Here is a 20,091-nt window from a genome sequence, read left to right on the forward strand (position 1 = left end):
TCCATGTAAAGATGGAGACAGTGTGGAGAGTGGATGCATCTACAAGCCAAGGAGCAAGGGGAATTGCTGGCATTACCTGGAGCTAGAAGAGAGGCATGGAAGAGGTTCTCCGTCACAGCCTTCAGAAGGAACCAGCCCTGCCATCACCTTGACTTCAGTGTGTTAGCCTCCATAACTATGAGGGGATAAATTCCTGTTGTTTTCAGCCAGCTAGTTTGCGGTGCTTTGTTATGGCAGCCCTGGAAGACTAACATATAAGAAGTTATTTGAAATTCCTGAGCTTCGTTGTGTTCATCTGTAGAGGTGGTATAACATTCCCTGCATCATGGGCTTCCCTGGTGGCACCTGCCCATTCAGGAGACGTAAAGAGACACGGTTCGATCCCTGGGTCGGGAAGATCCCCTAGACGAGGGCCTGGCAACCTAGTGCAGTATTCTTGCCTGGCAAATCCCATGGACAGAGGAACTTGTCCTTGGGGTTGCAAAGAGTCAGATAGGACTCAAGCGACTTCACATGCACGCATGCACATGCCCTGCAACATATGGTCTTCTATTTTTTTGGTGATAATTAAGTGAGAAGCAGCCTCTGCTTTCTTATTTTAGTCCAGAAAGGCCAAGCTGATGGAGCTGACGGCTTTGTGCTCTTTGTTCCTGCCTTTAGCTGAGTGAGGAGTTGGATCAGGTGGTTGAGAACTCGGAGCACGCGGACGAGCGGGACAAGGAGACGGTCAAAGTCCAGGGTCCAGGGATCTTACCAGGTAAGTGGATTCAGTGCTGGGGGTGGACGTGCCCCATGCTGAGCCCTAGCTGCCGCTGCAGGCCCCAGTCCAGCCGGACACCTGTGTCAGAGGGGCAGTCCCTGCCCCGTGTCGGATCTCCAGTATCACCCTCGTTTTGCAGCCATACATATTTAACCAGCCTCCGGACAGAGGATGTGGTCATGCCGGCATCCGCTCTTTTCTGTCCTCTGGTTTGAGCCAGATCCTGAGGCCCGGTCATTGGATACAGTGGCAGGGACTTTGGGTCTCTGCTTTTCTGTTTCTTTTTCCCTGGGAAGCTGTTGGCAGTTGAGCCTCTGATACCTGGGTCACTTCCCAGGGTCCTCTGGGAGATTATCTGGTAGGCTCACGTCTCCGACAAGAGGCCTCTCCAGTTTCGTTGCCCCCCAGCTAGCTGGTCCCATCAGTAAGGTGGCATCCTGCAGAGCCTGGCAGTGACAGCGTCTGAAGCGTCCACCCCTTGTTCCTCCTGCCTACACTCTGCTCCCTTAGCTGCCATCATGTGACACTGCGCTGCTCAGACTGCTCCTTGCAGCCTCTTTTGCAGTCACCCTCCCGCTCTTGGGCATTAAATATTTACCAGACGCCCCTTCTTCCAGTCTCTGGTGGGTATCCTCACCCAAGCCCCCTCCCCTGCTTCAGTCACTGTTTGCTCACACGTGTCTGCGTGGTTTTATCTCTGGCCCAGAGGTACCTTTTTACATATGCTGTGTACCCTGATTCCCAGGTGATGGCTCTGCCTAGATGTCCCAAAGTTCCCCCGAACTCCACACGTCCAAAATTGACCTTATGGTTTCCCCACTGCCAGCTTGACCCTCTCCCAGTGTTTCCTGTTTCCAGGGACAATGCCAGCACCACCCAGTTGGACCTGAGAGTCATTCTTTTTTCCTTCCTTCCCCGCTTCCCCGTTTTCACTGCCCCTTGACCCTGCTGGGGTTTTACTTCAGGCCTCACTCCGGGCTTTTTTGTTGTTTTATTCCTCTGCCTGGAGTTCTCTTCTGTCTGTCATCTAGTTAACGCATAATCATCTTTCAGCTGTCAGCTCACTTTTTTTTTTTTTCCTGCAAAGCCTTGTCTGACTGCCTGGCTAGATCATGTCCACTGTCACTGGTAATCTCTGCATCTCTGGCTTGCAACTGTCGCTGATGGATGGTGTAAGAGTTTGCCTGACTGTTGGATTAATGTCTGTGTAATCTACTAGACTCTAAACCCCGCCAAGGTAGAAACCAGTCCTTTTTGCTTCCCCATTCAGCCCTGGCCGTGCGATAAGGATTTGTCGGATGAATGCCTGAGTGAATGAGTGAGTGGAGTCCCGCCTGACTACAGCTTCTTGGGTGGATTGAGGGAGGTGGGCTTCTGCTCCTCTGGATTCCCATATTTGGAGGGGTGGGGATGGGGTCGGAAATTCTGTGGTTGTGTCTAATCCTTAGAGAAGACTTCGTAGAAGGAAAGAGGCAGGAAGGGCAGATAACATTTACTGACTGCTTCCCCCGGGCCAGGCTCTGTCATCCCCATGGCCATCTAATTCTCATGATAGCCCTGTGAGGCAGTCATCCTCTTGATTCCACTTGAAACGACTCAGGGAGGTTAAGTGCATTGTGGGAGAATCTTGAAGCTGGCCTGCAAACTGACTGCATCAGGCTCTGTCTGACCCCAGATGCTTTCTACTGCACCTGTGATGTTTTGAAAAAATAACTTACACATCCTTCTATTAAATTCTAATGTGCTAAAGGTTGGAGCAGGACTGCCTTCACTCTGACTCTGAACATTGCCTCTGAAGCCCTAAGGTCCTAGGGAGAAGGTTTTAAAAGCCTTGTGTATTAGTTTCTATCTTTTCTGTAACAAATTACCACAAACTTAGTGACTTAAAACAGCTCAGATTTATTATCTGACAGTCCTGGAGGTCAGAAGTCCAAAATGAGTCTCCCTGGGCTAAAGTTAAGGTGTCAGCAGGCCTCAATTCCTTTCTGGAGGCTCCAGAGAAGAATCTATTTTAGTGCCTTTTCCAGCGTCTCAAGGCTGCCTGCCTTCCTCAGCTCATGTCCCTTCTTCCACCTTCAGGTCTTTCTCAGATCTCCTCATTCTGACACTGACTTCTGCCTCCCTCTTCCATGTTTAATGAGCCCTTGTGATTATACTGGACCCATCCAGGTAATCCAGAATCATTTCATTTCCCTGTTGTTTTTTAATTAGTTGTCTATGTATTTTTTGGTTGTGCTGGGTGTTCGTTGCTGCATGTGGACTCTCTAGTTGCGGTGAGTAGGGGCTACTCTTTATTGCACTGACAAGCTTCTCTTTGCGGTGGCTTCTCTTGTTTTTGAGCACAGGCTCTAGGTGCATGAGCTTTCGTAGTTGGTGGCTTGCGGGCCCCAGAGCACATGGGCTTCAGTAGTTGTGGCGCACAGGCTCGGTTGCCCCCAGGCATGTGGGATCTTCCTGGACCAGGGGTTGAACCCACATCCCCTGAAGTGGCAGGCAGACTCCTACCCACTGAATAGGAAGTCCCATTTCCCCATTTTAAGGTCAGATAATCAGCAACTATAATCCCGTCTCTGCCCTGTAACTTGACATAATTATAGGTTCCAAGCTTGAGGACATGGACACCTTTGGTGGGTCATTATTTTGCCTGCTGCGCCCTGCACGGCCCTCTTACCCCAAGGCAGAAGAGGATGGCTGGAGGCAGCAGGAAGAGGATGGAGGCCAGACTGGGAAAGATGAAGTTCCCTGTTGTGTTTCCTTTCAGAGATAAATGCCAGGCAAATGAGGACATGGCCATGACGACCTTCAACCTTAGCAGCCTCTCCTTCTGCCTCAGATTCCTGGGGCCTCAAAGCCTGCGATCAGTCAGAGCGGGAAGCCAGCCCCCAGGCAGGCGGATTTTGGGTAGTTGGCCAGCAAGAGCCTTCCCTGCTGTTGGGGGAACTCGGCTGGATGCATGTCCTGTTTAGACCATAGACAGTCCGGTGCTCAGAAGTCCCTTTAGCCAGTCTCAGTAGTGACTTTGGCGATGTGGTGTACGACTTTCTGAGTTCATGGCGTGCCTCTGAGTCCCCTTATGGTAATAAAACTAATGGTACTGACGACAACAGCCACACTGGCTAGGTGCTGTCCTGCACCAGGCCTGGGTGGGGCTTTCTACAGACTTTATCACTACTTTATAATCCTCCTAGCCACTCTCTGAGGGAGATGTTTAGTCCCAGCTGATAGACACACCCGGGGCACAGAGAAGCACTGTGCTCCAGCTGAATGAATGGCAGGGCTCGCGATGCACCCAGGCCTGTCTCTCTGAATGTACTCTGACTCTGGCTCAGTTGTTCCTGGATGAGGTGCTTTCTTGTCCCGAACTCCTGCCCATCATCCGCCACAGTCACTCATGGACTCGGACTCCTTCATCTTTGCGCCAAATGCCAAAACCACAAAGAAGGGGCATGAGACATGGCCTGCTTCCAGGATTTCAGGCCGTGTGGAGAGAGAAGAACTTAACCCTCCTTCTACAGAGCCTGCCCTGAACAACCGAATGGGGTGGGTTTCTCCCTGTTGCCTGCTTTCCTAGTGTTCATTACTTTTCTTTCGTAGCACAGCTGGGAGGACATGTTTATTGACTGTAATTCTTTAGCTGTGTCAACCCCGTGGGCCTGCCCTTGAGTTCTGTGAGGCACGAAGGTTTGTCCCCTCTCTACCCTCACTGTAATTACAGTGCTTAGTAGCCTGGCCCTCTCTAGGAGCTCCATGTATATCAGTGCTCTGGGAGAGGGAGGTGGGGATTTAGAGCAGGAAAGTATCTTACATCTAAGCCAACTTGAATGAATGAGTGAACGAAGGCCAAAGAAATGCTGGAGACAGGGGCTTCAGGAATGAATGAACGAGGGCTGGTTGGTGAAGGAAATGGGATTAATCCGAAGGAAGGGTGATGTATGGGTGGAAAAGAAGGGCTGGCCCAGGAGGAGGGGTGGCATGTGCAAACACACAGAGGTGGAATGAAAATAGGGTGTTTCAGCACCAGTGGAAAGCAAGTGGTTGGAACAGAGGGTTGATGAGAGAAGTAGAGGGAGGTGAGTAGGAAAGCTTGGCTGGGTCAGACTGGGGCAGGGTTTCAGCATTGGGGGGTTTTGGCTTTCTCTAGGGAACAGCAGTATTTAAAGGAATTAGAACAGAACAGTAAGAAATGAAGTGGGCATTTAAGGAAGATGAGTGTGCCAGGGTGTGGGGCTCGATTAAGGTGAAGCAAGCCAACTGTGGAAAATTCTTAAGGAGATGAAATACCAGACCACCTTACCTGCCACCTGAAAAATCTGTATGCAGGTCAAGAAGCAACAGTTAAAACTGGACATGGAACAACAGACTGGTTCCAAATCGAGAAAGGAGTATAAGCAGGCTGTATATTGTCACTGTGCTTATTTAACTTTATGCAGAGTACATCATGAGAAACTGGGTGGGAGGAAGCACAAGCTGGAATCGAGATTGCAGGGGGAAATATCAATAACCTCAGATATGCAGATGACACCACCCTTATGGCAGAAGGTGAAGAAGAACTAAAGAGCCTCTTGATGAAAGTGAAAGAGGAGAGTGAAAAAGGTGGCTTAAAACTCAACATTCAGAAAACTAAGATCATGGCATCCGGTCCCATCACTTCATGGCAAATAGATCAGGAAGCAATGGAAACAGTGAAAGACTTTATTTTGGGGTTCCAAAATCACTGCAGATGGTGACTGCAGCCATGAAATTGAAAGACGCTTACTGCTTGGAAGGAAAGCTGTAACCAACCTAGACAGCATATTAAAAAGCAGAGACATTACTTTGCTAACAAAGGTCCATCTAGTCAAAGCTATGGTTTTTCCAGTAGTCATGTATGGACGTAAGAGTTGGACCATAAAGAAAGCTGAGTGCCAAAGAATTGATGCCTTAGAAGTGTGATGTTGTAGAGACTCTTGAGAGTCCCTTGGACTGCAAGGAGATCAAACTAGTCAGTTCTAAAGGAAATCAGTCCTGAATATTCATTGGAGAGACTGATGCTGATACTGTAGCTCCAATACTTTGGCCCCCTGATGAAAAGAAATGACTCATTGGAAAAGACCCTGATGCTGGGAAAGATTGAAGGCAGGAGGAGAGGGGGATGACAGAGGATGAGATGGTTGGATGGCATCACTGACTCAATGGACTTGAGTTTGAGCAAGCTGAGGGAGTTGATAATGGACAGGGAAGCCTGGCATGCTGTAGTCCATGGGATCGCAAAGAGACGGACACAACTGAGCAACTGAACTGAACTGAAGGCAACTGTGCCATATCAGAGGCTGGAGGCTGATATGATAGGCTGCTTTGATGTGGGGGAGAGGGAAAAGGAAGAATCAAAGAAGATCCTGAGGTTTGGAGCCAGGTGAGTGGGAGAATAACATGCAGAGATAGAGTCCAGAGGGGCAAGTGGCTGGAAGAGAAGACACACCAGCTTCAGTGGGTGTGGTGTCTGGGTGGAGTTGGTCCAGAGGCTGTGAGAGCTACAGGATTGACGGGAGAGAGGTGAGGACTGGACCCATAGCGGGAGGTTTAGGGGCCTGGTTGAAAGCCACGGACACAGAATGTGGAATAAGCAGGGAAGGGCCGTGAGGACGGGAAGGGTCCTCACTTGGAGGCCAGAAGAGGAGGTGGGCTGGAGCTCGGGGTAGCGAGACAGGAAGACAGCACAGGGGCGCTGAGTGTTCAGCAGCCGAGGCTGGAGTTAAGCGCCCAGCGCTCGGGACTGTATCCCAGTGTGACTGTGAGGGAGGTAATTCCACGCCATGATGTGGTCAAAGCCTCAGTCTGTTCATTTCCTCTCTACCAGGGGGAGCACAACCGCTTATTATTCTTCTCAGAGGAAAAGATGAGACCAGACGTGCTAATTGAATAAGCAGTTTATTGTATTAGGGATGTAATCAAATCGAAGAGAACATTTGGCTAGTTAGTTCTCCAGGGAAACAACTATATATTAATAGAACAGACAAAGATAAGCAACCAAAGAAAAATAAGGTAAATTGAACCTCATCAAAATGAAAAACTTGCACATCAAAGGATATTATCATGAAAGTGAAAAGATAGCCCCTAGGATGGAAGAAATTTTCAAATTTTATATCTGATAAAGGACTTGTATTTAGCAATTATAAAGAACTCTTAACTCAGTAATAAAAGACAACCCAATTAAAAGTGGACAAAGGATGTGAATAATGTTTCTCTAAAGAAGGTATAGAAATGACGGATAAACACATGAATAGATGCTCAACATTGTTAGTCTTTGGGAAATGCAAATCTAAACCACAATGAGGTGTAATTTCATACCTACCAGGATGACTACAATCAAAAAGACGATGATAAGCAAGTTTTGGTGAGGATGTAGAGAAATTAGAAACCCCAGACGTTGCTGATGGGAATGTATTAATAAAATGGTGCAGCTACTGTGGAAAATAGCCTGGCAGTTCCTCAAAAGGTTAAATATAGAGTTACCATATGACCCAGTGGTTCCACTCTTAGTTATATATCCAAGGGAAATGAAAACTGTATGTCCACACAGAAACTTGTAAAGAATGTTTATAGCAGGATCATAATAGACAAAAAGTAGAAACAACAGAAATGTCCATCCACTGATGAATGGATAAGTAAAATGCTGTGTTCACACAATGGAATATTATTGTGCAATTAATAGGAATGAAGAACTGATACATGCTACAACATGGATGAATCTTCAAAACATTCTGTCAAGTGAAAGAAGTCAGACACAAAAGGTCACATATAGTATGATTCTGTTTATGAGACTTGCCTGGAACAGGTAAGTCCATAGAAACAAAGTAGACTGTTGGTTGCCAGGGACTAAGAGAAAGATGGAGTGGCTGCCAGTGGGTATAGAGTTTCTTTTTGGGTAATGACAGTGTTCTGTAATTAGATAGTGGTTGTGACTGTACACTTTGTGAATATTTTAAAAACTACTAAATATATTCACTTTATAAAGGTCCATTTTATGGTATGTAATTATATCTCAAGAAAAAACAAAATGAAATTAAAACAACAAACCCGTCACATCACTAAAAAGAAGAAAAGGATAAACAATTCATTTCTTATTTGCAATCTGAATGCATCTTAGCCCAGTGCTGTCTGCAAGGTAGAGTTTTGCAGGGTTATGGTAGTCAGCCTGTTTCCTTTCCTGTGAATAAAGGTCTCACAATGTTTTCAGAAATTGAGTTGCTCATCACACATCTTAATGGACTGACTTACCAATACATTCTGGGGCACGTTTGGTTTTTGACACAATTCTGTTATGGGTTTTACAAAACTCAAATTACTTTCCTCAAGAAAGTCTTGTGCATTCTTTTTGTCTTTCTACTACTCTGAGTTTGCATATATATGAAGGATGTATGGGTTTCCCAGGTGGTGCTAATGGTAAAGAACCCGCCTGCCAGTGCAGGAGACATAAGAGGCATGGGTTCAATCCCTGGGTCAGGAAGAGCCCCTGGAGGAGGGCATGGCAACCCACTCCAGTATTCTTGCCTGGAGAGCCCCACAGAAGGAGGAGCCTGGCAGGCCACAGTCCTTAGCATCACAGAGTTGGGCATGACTGAAGCGGCTTAGCACAGGGACACGTACTTTTAACAAGCACTCATCCAACTTGCCACAGAAGAGCCAGCGTTTGGTTTCTCTGACTGAAGAGTACATGGGGCATTTTATCAAATATCTAGCACCTTTTTAAAAATAATGGTAAAATGTAAAAATACTTTTAGCATTCAGTTAGTTCAGTTCAGTTACTCCATCGTGTCCGACTCTTTGCCACCCCATGGACTGGAGCACACCAAGCTTCCCTGTCCATCAGCAACTCCCAGAGCTTGCCCAGACTCTTGTCCATTGAGTCGGTGATGCCATCCAACCATCTCATCCTCTGTTGTCCCCTTCTTCTCCCACCTTCAATCTTTCCCAGCATCAGGGTCTTTTCTAATGTGTCAGTTCTTCTCATCAGGTGGCCAAAGTATTGGAGCTTCAGCATCAGTCCTTCAATGAATATTCAGGACTGATTTCCTTTAGGATGGACTGGTTGGATCTCCTTGCAGTCCAAGGGAATCTCAAGAGCCTTCAAGACCACACTTCAAAAGCATCAATTTTTCAGCACTCAGCTTTCTTTATGGTCTAACTCTCACATCCATACATGACTACTGGAAAAACAATAGCTTTGACTCTGCGGACCTTTCTTGGCAGAGTAATATCTCTGCTTTTTAAGATGCTGTCTAGGTTAGTCATAACTTTTCTTCCAAGGAGCAAGCATCTTTTAATTTCATGGCTGCAGTCACCATCTGCAATGATTTTGGAGCCCAAGAAAATAGTCTGTCACTGTTTCCACTGTTTCCCCATCTATTTGCCATGAGGTGATGGGACCGGATGCCATGATCTTAGTTTTCTGAATGATGAGTTTTAAGCCAGCTTTTTCACTCTCCTCTTTCACCTTCAGCAAGAGTGACTTCATCACTTTCACTTTATCACTTTCATCAAGAGAAACTTGAGATCCTCTTCGCTTTCTGCCATAAGGGTGGTATCATCTGCATATCTGAGGTTGTTGATATTTTCCCTGGCAATCTTGATTCCAGCTTGTGCTTCATCCAGCCTGGCATTTCGTATGATATACTCTGCATGTAAGTTAAATAAGCAGAGTGACAGTACACAGCCTTGACTTACTCCTTTCCCAATTTGGAACCAGTCCATTGTTTCATGTCTGGTTCTAACTGTTGCTTCTTGACCTGCTTACAGATTGCTCAGGAGGCATTGGAGTGTCACATATAGCATGTGTGGATGATAAACAGTTCTACGGTTTTTTAATTACATGCCAATTTGTGGATCACTGAAAGCCCTGTAAAGAAGCTAAATTTGGAGTCTAGGAGTCAGTATTCCAGGACCCTCATTCGATGTCCATTGCTGACTGTGGGGCCAGGATCATTGCACAAGGAATGGAGTTGGACCAGATGGCCTTTTAGGTCCCTAGCAACTCTTAAAAGATTCTGTTCAGATGTTAGGCACGAATTCAGTCATTCAGAGTTCCTTCACTGTCATCTTGTGAGCTTAGGATGTAGCACCCAGATGCCTGTGGCCACTGCAGTTACGAGCCACTCAGACAGTGAATGCGCTTTCACCTGCTTTGTTCCGAAGTGGACCTGTGGTCCCACATGGACCCTAGGGGCTGGGAGTGCCTTCCAAGCAAAACAGCTGCGGGCAGGTCCCTGTGCACAGACCGCTGTGCTTCTGGTGACCGATCAGGGCTCAGCACCTGAGCGAAAGGAAGCCACCTGCAGCTGAGTGTGAGGAAGGGCTGTGTCTTGTGACATGCCTAATGGGGAACCCTGTCCCATACGGGATACTCTCCAGAAGGTCTGAATGCGAGACTGAGAGAAAGACTTTGAGAGTAAAATGGAGCAGAGTTATGAGAGCGACACGGCGAGAAGGCAGGTGGCAAAGCTGTGAGGGAGCAGAAAATGGCACAGTCCCTGGTAACAGTAAGCAGCAGAAGTAGAATCAGAGACAACGCAAGTTGCAAACGTGAGTTGCTTTAATTCCTTTTGGAGAACTGGAGTTGCTCTGTACCTTGGCTTCACTCTCAGCTACCCAAGGAGTTTCCTAGGGGCTTCCTGCTTCCTCTTAAACATCCATTGTCTAGAATAACCTCTTCTTCACGACCTGAAGGAACCACACAAACACTTCTGCAAACTGGCATTCCTGTAAAGGAAGAATTTTTTAAACTTTCTGTCATTACTAGTAAGGCACACCAATTGGCTTATAGTTTTACTTGCCTGAAAAGTACTGACTAACCAGTTGAGAGGTAGCTAAGTTAGCACTGCACAACTTAGTTCATCTGGTTTTTTTTGGCTGTTCATCCGTTTAACAGACATGAAAACATTACATGCCTACTATGTGAAAGACTATATTCTGTCCCACCTCCATTTTATCTTCATGTATTTTTTCTCGTTAATTATTATGAGATTGTTGTTTTATGGTCTTCATCTTTGTTATCTTCATTGCTGAGGGCTTCATTTTTTGAGGGGTAGCGAGTACATTCTGTCTCTCCAGTTACAGTAATTCATTGGGCAGGTACTCAGTCATGCATTTTACAACAGTCTCTCATTTGCTTCTCCCAGACATCCTAGAAAACGGAAATGATTTCCTTTTCACATGAAGCAAGTGAGCCGTAGGAGCGTCAGATAGCTTGCCTTGGGTCACAGAGCAGTGATAGTTGGTAGCAGAGCTGGGTTTGCAGCCCATGCTCCTACTGTTCCACTGGGCTAGAGATCTGGTCTTCCAATTCACAAAACACATGAATAATGAACACAGATTATGTCTTCCTCAGAATCCTCCTGGTGCTTTAGTCCCAGAGCTGATGCAGGCTCCTCCACAAAGCCTCTGCTGACCTCTGCACTTCCCCCTGACTCCCCTTCTTCCCTCTGAGGAAAGAAATCTCACATCTTACATCTTCATAGCCTTTGGAGTTCTGTAGCACTTGTAGCACAAACCGTCAGTCCTCCTCTCTTGGTTTCCTCTCTCGGAACCTCCCTGAAGCACGCAGTGCGAAGTGTTGCACGCAGAGTTGGTGCTCACTGTTTGTAGATGAGAAGTGAATGGTTTCCTTCTTTCTGACCACCTGGGACCCTCTGTAGTTCTGTGCGCCTTGCTTTTGTGCCTTTTAAATAAAAGAAAATGAGATAGTTACGAGCAAATACTCTTGTGTCTTTGTATTTGAAGTCCATCTCTTAATTACAGCATTTGGTTGGGTCTTATATTTAATCCAGACTGATAGTCTCTGCCTTTTCATTGGTGTTTAGTCTGTTTACTGTAAGTGTTGATATGGTTGCATTTGGTTCTACCATTTTATTATTCTCTATTTGTCTCATATAGAGACAAATTTTGTTTGTTGTTTCTCTGTTGCTTCTTTCCTGAAAGTTAGAAAATTTGCAGTATTATTGTATAATTTTTGCTTTAGATAGCCTTAAATAATTAAAATTATTTAAATAGCTTTATATTTACCCACATATTTAACATTTCCAGGGATATTTGTTCCTTCTTATGCATCTGAGAGTTACCATCTAGTGTCATTTCAGGGTTTTCTTTAGCATACATTCTAGTGCAGATCTGTTGGTAACAAATTCTCTCTGCTTTTGTGTTTGAAATTACTTTAATATCACTTTCATTTTTAAAGGTTAGTTTGGTGGAATTTAAAAATTCTGAGTTGATGGAATTTTTTTTTCTTTCAGTACTTTAAAGATGTTCCATTGTCTTTTAGTAGTAGGAGTAGTGTTAGTTGCTCAGTTGTGTCCCAACTCTTTGTGACCCCGTGGACTGTAGCCCACAAGGATCCTCTGTCCATGGGATTCTCCAGACAAGAATACTGGAGTGGGTTGCCATTTTCTTCTCCAGGGGATCTTCCCCATCCAGGGATCAAATCTGGGTCTCCTGCATTGCAGGCAGATTCTTTACCATCTGAGCTACACGGAAGCCCCTATTGTCTTTTGGCCTTCATTATTTCTTTTTTTTTTTTTTCCTTCATTATTTCTGATCAAAAATTAACCTGTTGTTAGATATAATTTCCTGTATGTAATATGCACCCCCCTCCTTTTTTTCCTGGGTGCCTTCAAGATTTTTTTTATCTTTGCATTGGCAGTTTCAGTATGATTTGCCTAGAAGTGGTTTATTACTTATCCTGCTTGGCATGTATTGGGCTTCTTGAATCTATAAATTGATGTTTTTTCCTCCAAATTTTGGGAAATTTGGGCCATTCATTTTTCAAATATTTTTTGCAATCTATTTTCTCTCTCCAGTTGCCCTTTGTTAGACTGCTAGATGTTGTCCCACAGTTATCTAGGCTCTGTTAGCTTTTTCTTCAGTCTTTTTTGGATTGGATATTTTCTGTTCATGTAACTTCAGCTACACTGGCTTTTTGTTTTTCCTGCCATCTTTTGCTGTTAAAGACTACACAGTTGAGTTTTTCATTTTATTTATTTTTCTTTTCAGCTCTAGAATTGGTTCTTTTTTATAGTTTCTGTATTTTCCCTCTGTTCATTCCTTAGCCATACATTTTCATTTAAGTCCTTTAGGTGTTGTAAAATTCCTGTCTGCTAATTGCAACATTTGGGGTTGTCTTAGTGCTGCTTTGTATATACAGCTTTTTTCCTTGAACCTGGGTCACATTTTCTTGTTTCTTTGCACATCTAATGATTTATTTTGTTGAACACTAGACATTTTCAGTGACACATAGTAGAAGTTCTGAATTCTCTTATCATCCTGTGAAGAATTTTTTTTTTAGCAAGTAGATAAAATAGCAAGACTCAAGTTCTAATCTTCTATATTCCTTGCATGAAGAGCAGCTGAAGTCTATTGTCAATCTTGCAGTTTCCAGCTGCTGTTTTTTCTGGCCCTCCTGGGGTCTTCCACCAAGAACTGGAGCATGTTTTGTTTGCAGGTTTGGGAGTTCATTTCCCCATGTGGCTGCCTCCCTGTCAGAGTTTTCCCCTAACTTTCTGGCTGCTTCCCCAGCCTTGAGCTTTGTCCACTGCACCACACCTTGTGGAGACTGTTCAGCGCCCTCAGGCGAAAAGCTGCAAGTTGACCAGATGCAGTTTTTTTTTTTTTTCCAAAAGAGGTAGTTTCAGCTTGCTTTTGATCATTTTCCAGTGCCTTCAAATAATTTTAAATTATTTTGTCCAGGTGTGTAATTGTGTTCTGTAGAAGGGTGGTGTGACCACGCAGCCTTGTCGCTGTTGGAAGCCAGAAGCCAAGCACGTAGCTTTGGGGGCTTCCATTCTGAGCCCCGTTCCTCCTCAGCCCTGTGCTCAGCGGCTGGGGAGGAGACAGGCCTTTTCCTCAGGGAGCCAGCGGTTTCAGGAGCAGAGACCCTCCCGGAGCACCGAGGGAGTGTCTCAGCTCGGCTGGTCCTAACCAGGTGCCTCAGGCTGGTGGCTGAAGCAGCAGAAACGTTTTTCTCAGTCAGGGAGGCTGAGGCTCAGGGTCCCGGCGCCGGCAGTCTGGAGTCTCCGAGGCCGCTTTCCTTTGGCGCCGGCCGCATGTTCTAATGTGTGACTCCTGTGTGTCAGCTCCCTCGTGTCGCTCCCTCTGCTCGCTCAGAGTGTGGTTCATTTACCGTGTTTTGTTAGTTTCGGTTGTACAGCAGAGTGAATTAGTTACGCACGTGTGTTCCTTTTCCGCTTCTCTTCCAGTGTGGGTTGTTGCGTGATGCTGAGTACAGTTCCCTGTGCTTGCAGTAGGCCCTTGTTGTTGCCCTGTTTTTATACCATAGTGTGTATATGTTAATCCCACATCCCTAATCTCTCTCTCCCCACACGCCCTCCTGCTACCCCCTTTGGTATGAATTTGTTTTCTAAGTGTGTGAGTCTATTTCTCTTTTGTGAAGAAGTTCATTTGTGTTATTTTTTTAGATTCCACGTATAAATGATATCCTGTGATTGTCTTTCTCCGTCTGACTGATTTCATCTGGTCATCTGTGTGTTCATCCATGTTGCTGGAAATGGGGTTATTTCGTCCTTTATAATGGATGAGCGGCGTTCCATTATGTGTGTGTACCACATCTTTGTCCACGCACCTGTTGCTGGATACTTAGGTTGCTTCCGTGTCTTGGCTGTTATAAACAGTGCTGCAGTGAACGTTGGGGTGCATGTTATCTTTTCGAATCAGAGTTTTCTCCAGATGCAGGCCCAGGAGTAGGATTGCAGGGTCATGGAGAATTCTGTTTTTAGTTTTCTGGGGACGCTCCGTAGTGTTCTCCATGGTGGCTGCACCAGCTTACATTGCTACCAGTTGTGTAGGCCCTCCCTGTTCTCCACACCCTCTCCAGCATTTATTATTTGTAGGCCTCTTACAGCAATGGTCATTCTCTACAGGTGTGAGGTGATCATGTCATTGTGATTTGATTTGTGTTTCTCTAATAGTTAGCGATATTGAACATCTTTTCATGTGCCTTTTGGCCATCTGTATGTCTTCTTTGGAAAAAATGTCCGTTTAGGTCTTTTGCCCATTGTTTGGATTGTTTTTTGTTTTTTTGATATTAAACTATGTAAGCTATTTGTGTGTTTTGGAAATTAATCCCTTGTCAGTCTTGTAGTTTGAAAATATTTTCTCCTAGACCATAAGATTGTCTTTTTCATTTTTAAGCTTTTAAGTTTAATTCAGTTCCATTTATTTACTTTTGTTTTAATTTTCATTACTTTAGAAGGTGGATTCAAAAAAATATTGCTGTGATTTATGTCAAAGAGTGTTCTGCCTATGTTTTCCTCTGGAAGTTTTATAGTATTTGGTTTTACGTTTAGGTCTTTAATCCATTTTGAGTTTATTTTTGTGTATGTTGTTAGGGAATGTTCTAATTTTATTCTTTCACACGTAGCTGTCCAGTTTTCCCAACACCGCTTACTGAAGAGACTTTCTTTTTTACTTTGTATATTCTTGCCTCCTTTGTCATGGATTAATTAGCCACGAGTGTGTGGGTTTATTTCTGGGCTTGATATTCTGTTCTTTTGACCAGTGTTTCTGTATTTGTGCCCATACCATACTGTTTTGATTACCTTGTAGCATAGTCTCAAGTTGCTAGGAAAGATTGAAGAAGGGAGAAGGGGACAACAGAGGATGAGATGGCTGGATGGCATCACCGACTCAATGGACCTGAGTTTGAGTAAACTCCGGGAGTTGGTGATGGACAGGGAGGCCTGCTGTGCTGCAGTCCATGGGGTCGCAAAGAGTCGTACACGACTGAGCAACTGAACTGAACTGAAAGTCTTAAGTCAGGGAGCATGATTCCTTCAGCTCTGTTCTTCTTTCTCAAGATTGTTTTGACTGTTTGGGTGTTTTGTATGTCCATACAAATTGAAAATGTTTTGTTCTCGTCCTGTGGAAAATGCCACTGGGCTCCTCCTCTTCCTTGTAGACACTCGTCCTGTTGGATTAGGGCCCATCCTTACGACCTTCTTTAACTTCCTTACCTCCCTAACTGCCCCGCTCCAAATACTGTCACCCTCGGGGTTGGGGCATCACCTTAGGACTTTTGGGGAGGGGATGGCCTCAGGACACATGCCGTCATTCACCGTTTAGTTACAGAAGGCCCGCTGTATTCCAGGTACCGCATGAAGGGCTGGGGGTGCAGTGTGGACAAGAATGGCCCCGTGTCCGCCCTCATGGAGCTCATAGCCTGGGGGGATAAAAAGACATGTAGACAGTGACATTGCAGAGTGGGGACCGGGGCCATAGAGTGTCCTGGGGGCACCGAGGAAGGGCTGCCGCAGTCAAGTTATGGGGTCAGGGGAGGCTTCCTTGAGGACATGCCTTTCTAAACTGAAACCTGAAGGATGAGTTAGGAGGCAGCCATTGGGAGAACAGTGTTCCCAGGCCAGGCTTGGGGTGAGAGGGCCTTCAGGGCAGAGGAGGGCACACTGATACAGCTCGTCAGGGGCGGGCAGCACCCATGCTGGGTTGGAAGCGTATCTTGGGGGAGTCTCCTCCAGCTCAGGGTCCCCGTCCTGGCAGAGCAGGAGTGTGGTGTGTGGTGTTGATGGGTGCCAGGTGTTGGGCTTTGGGGTGGGGGGAGGTAAGGTGTGCAGACAGCCTTGCCTCTGGGGTAAAGCATGTCAGGGGCCTGGAGACGACCTCTGGGTCATGTGTGTGTTGTTGTCGGTCAGCCCTGGACAGCGAGTCGGCCTCCAGCAGCATCCGTTTCAGCAAGGCCTGCCTGAAGAACGTCTTCTCAGTCCTGCTCATCTTCATCTACCTGCTGCTCATGGCCGTGGCTGTCTTCCTGGTCTACCAGACCATCATGGACTTCCGCGAGAAGCTCAAGCACCCTGTCATGTCAGTGTCTTACAAGGAGGTGGATCGCTACGATGCCCCAGGTAGAGCCTGCCCCAGGACAGGCATCAGGTCCCGGGCAGTGACTTCTCAATACCCACTGAGCCACCGTTGCATTCCTGGCATAGTGCCAGGCACCACGGGCAGGGCAGGGAGTCCCAGCACAGTCTGGGTTGGTACCCAGCCAGAGGGTCGTGTACTGAGGAGGGAGGCGGACTGAGCCTGGAGTGCTGGCTGCAGGGCTGGAGTGGGCACAGAAGGCTTCGCTCACAGCGGGATTTGATCTGGGCGTTGGCTAATGGAAGAGTTTCTCTGGGAGGCGGGTCTGTAGGAGCAGAGGTGAGCTTAGGGAGACAGGGCTTCTCTGGGGAGGTGAGTCTAGCCTGGCTGGAGCCGGGGCCAGTGATGCCGGGAAGTGGGAGTCCCAGGGGGCGGGGGAGGCACGGCCATCCAGAGGTGGCTGGGGCCTGCCTGGAGAGGGGAGCCATCTCTGCCGAAGAGGGGACTGCCTGCTCCAGGGCGGCGGTGCTGGTACTGGGCTCTGGCAGCGTGGTGTGAACGGAGCGTGGGGTGGGGAGGGCGTGAGCTCTGGGGGCTTGGACTCTGCCCACCCGGCCTGTGCCCGCACCCTGTGCCCACAGGACACCCCACGTGACCCTCCGGACGGACTGCTCACAGCACAGAGCCGGAGTCTCGGGTCGCGGCGCCTTCGCCCGTTTTGTGATTGCCCCCCTCGCTGTGTGTCCGCCTTGGCCTCCGTCTGGGGGTTTTACCTGGTCCCTTTTTCACTCCCTGGTCTGGCGGGTTTCATCTGGTCCATCTGCCTCTCTGACGCTGCCGGTGTCCGGGGTCACGTGCAGCGCTCAGTGAGGTTAGAGTAGCTGCCATCCTTGGAGCTTGGAGCGAGGTGCCTTGGCTGGGGAAGGGGAGGGACTTGGGAGGTGTGACTTGCACACTTGGGAGCTCCCAGCCGGAGCAGGAGATGAGAGACGGGGAGACCTGGGGAGTCCCACCGCCAAGGGCCGCCTGGTGAGCCTGCAGGCGGGGGGCAGTCCCGGGGGCCTGGCCTCCCGGCTCGGTCTTGGGGGGCCCCCTGGGAGCACGTGGAGCGGGGCTCTGAATGGGGTGGGTGTTGGTGTAGACACCGGGGAGGCTGCGTCCCCGGCCAGGAGAGGGGCTAACTGAGAAGGCCCCGGCTGCCTCCATGAGAGCAGGGCTTTCTGAGGGCAGGGTGTGGGGCTCCCCACCCTCTGTAAACAGCCTCTTTCTTCTTCCTCCTCTGCAGTCACCCCGGGAGTCCTGGGCTTAGGTGATTGATGAGTGTGAAAAAGTATGCATGACGTGGTTTTAGGGGTGTGTTCACTTCTCCCTGTCCCTCCTCCAGGCATCGCTCTGTATCCCGGTCAGGCCCAGCTGCTCAGCTGTAAGCATTATTACGAGGTCATCCCGCCTCTGAGGAGCCCCGGGCAGCCTGGAGATGTGAACTGCACCACTCAGAGGATCAACTACACGGACCCCTTCTCCAATCAGACCCTGGTAACGCTCGTCTCCCAGGCTGGGGCTGGGCAGAGGGCTCCGTCAGCGGGTTCCCTGAGGGTCCCCGCCTTCTTTCTGCCAGCTAGCCTCCCATGCCCTTAGTGTGGGCCCTTGCCCCCAGCAAACACGGGGCCATCCTCTGGGGTGTGGCCGTGGCTGGCTCGCCTGCATCCAGGGCGGGCAGTGGGGCCTGAGCGTTCTCTGAGTGACCCTCTGCGATTCCCAGCAGTGTGATGAGACCGGTCCTGGATGGAAGGAGGCAGGGCTGCAGAGTGGAGCTGGTGTGATGTTGCCAGGCAGGCCCCATACCTGAGTGTGCAACAGAACTGCCAGGGTCGTTTTTGATAATGCAGATTCCGGGTTCCACTTGGGCCCACCAGAATCATGGTTCTTTCCTGGGGATGGGGCCTGGAAATCCGTGTTCTGGAGTAACAGGGGCCAGTGTGAGAAGGAGCGCTGGTCCTGGAACAAGGACCTTGGCCCTGCCGTTACCGAGGCTCCGCGCAGCGGGAAGTGGACGACCAGGGTTCTGGAGGCAAGGAAGGAATTCTGTGTATATGTACATCTTCTCCTTTGCATCCTGTATCCTTGTTTCCTAAAGTACAGGGCTGCGTTAAGTTTTCCAGCTTAAAGCAAGGAAGGAAATGAAAGGCTTTCTAGGCAGAGGAACTCTGCACCAAAACATAAAGGGAGGCAGCGGCATGCTTGTTTGCGTCTCTGAGCAAAATTCCACAGGTGGATGTCTCTGGAGAGCCAGGGGCACCCAAAGGGCAGTAGATGGTGAAGCTGTGGATAGAAGGACTGGCCGGACGAGGCAGCTTGCATGTCGAGTATGGAGCAGGACCTGCCTCTTGGGTGATAACAGAGCCCCCAGGTGGACCTTGAGATGAAAGAATTCCTCTGAGACTTTTTGTTAATATGTATTCTAGACCTCCTCCTAAAATCCTGCTGAAATGATTCCCACTACTGCACACGATAGCGTAAGATACAATAGCGATAATATCCCTGCCAACCAAGAACGGATAGGAGGACCAGAGATTTTGAGGAACTGGGGTAAAGTATAAACAGCCTGTTGGATCAGATCGATGGAGCAGGGCCTGGGAAAGCCCGTGCCTGGAAGCAGGTGCCACGGGGTCCCCGCTGTCGTGGTGAAGGCTTTCCTCCCACTCCCAGCTCTTTGTCATCACAAAGAGCCGGGCTGCCCGTTGGGCAGAGGGGGATCCTGGCTGTGGGCCCACCGGCCCGGCTTGCAGCCCTCGCAGGGCTGCTGGGGACAGTGTTTGCTCTGGGGAGAATGCCCCGGGGCCCTTCTCTGCATAAGCTCGGGGTGGGGGGTACCTGCCTGGGCATTGGGCCCACAGAGAGGAACAGCAGAACTGGAGATGGGACGTCCGCAGTGCAAGGAGGAGAGCGCTGGGGGAAAGGACTTCACGGCAGACGAGGACGCGGAGCGCCTGACCTGCTGGCCCGCACGGCCCACTGCCTCGGGGTGTCCTCCCCATCAGCCCCAGGCCGGGGCCAGCCTGCAAGAGCCCCGCTTAGGAGGAAGCCCACAGCCCAGACCCGCGTTTGTCAGCCTGGCCCTATACTCAGAATGGAGAATTCAGGGCCGCCGGACTGTGATGTGAGGCCAACAGCACGAAAGGATGGAGCGGAACGAAAAGAACTGACTCCAGGAAATGGAAGCTAATTTAAATGAAAAGAACTGTAAGAAATTTTAAGGAAGAGCTGGATAGGACAGTGCAGACACTATCCGGATGCCCTGCTGTCTTAGTTCCCTGGGTACCAGCCTGTGCCCACTGGGACGATGCTGCAGCTACAGGCTCCCTGGCCGTCCTTCCTCCTGGCTGCCCTCTGAGTGGGATGCTTACTAGGAGTCCTTGCGGCCCACACCTGTCCAGGCCAGTTGTATTTGTTATAGTAGTTATAGTTTAACTGAC

General features: G+C 48.4%; 1 protein-coding gene across 5 annotated transcripts in view; it reads left to right on the plus strand.

Moving 5' to 3' along the window:
- PACC1 (proton activated chloride channel 1) overlaps positions 1-20,091 on the plus strand; it is a 31,710-nt gene that overhangs the window by 4,549 nt on the left and 7,070 nt on the right. Inside the window, exons 2-6 of one of the 5 annotated variants that reach the window (XM_043924439.1) lie at positions 661-757; positions 2,840-2,929; positions 3,522-4,300; positions 16,450-16,659; positions 18,000-18,151. In XM_043924439.1, coding sequence (XP_043780374.1) covers positions 16,548-16,659; positions 18,000-18,151 — 264 coding nt within the window. In that variant the 5' untranslated portion in view covers positions 661-757; positions 2,840-2,929; positions 3,522-4,300; positions 16,450-16,547. Of the gene's footprint in view, positions 1-660; positions 758-2,839; positions 2,930-3,521; positions 4,301-5,945; positions 7,575-16,449; positions 16,660-17,999; positions 18,152-20,091 lie in introns of those variants that run through there. The other 4 variants (XM_043924438.1, XM_043924435.1, XM_043924437.1 and 1 more) reach the window with 4 other exon arrangements.

The sequence above is a fragment of the Cervus elaphus genome, chromosome 14, assembly GCF_910594005.1.
Source record: "Cervus elaphus chromosome 14, mCerEla1.1, whole genome shotgun sequence".
NCBI classification, from domain to species: Eukaryota; Metazoa; Chordata; class Mammalia; order Artiodactyla; family Cervidae; genus Cervus; species Cervus elaphus.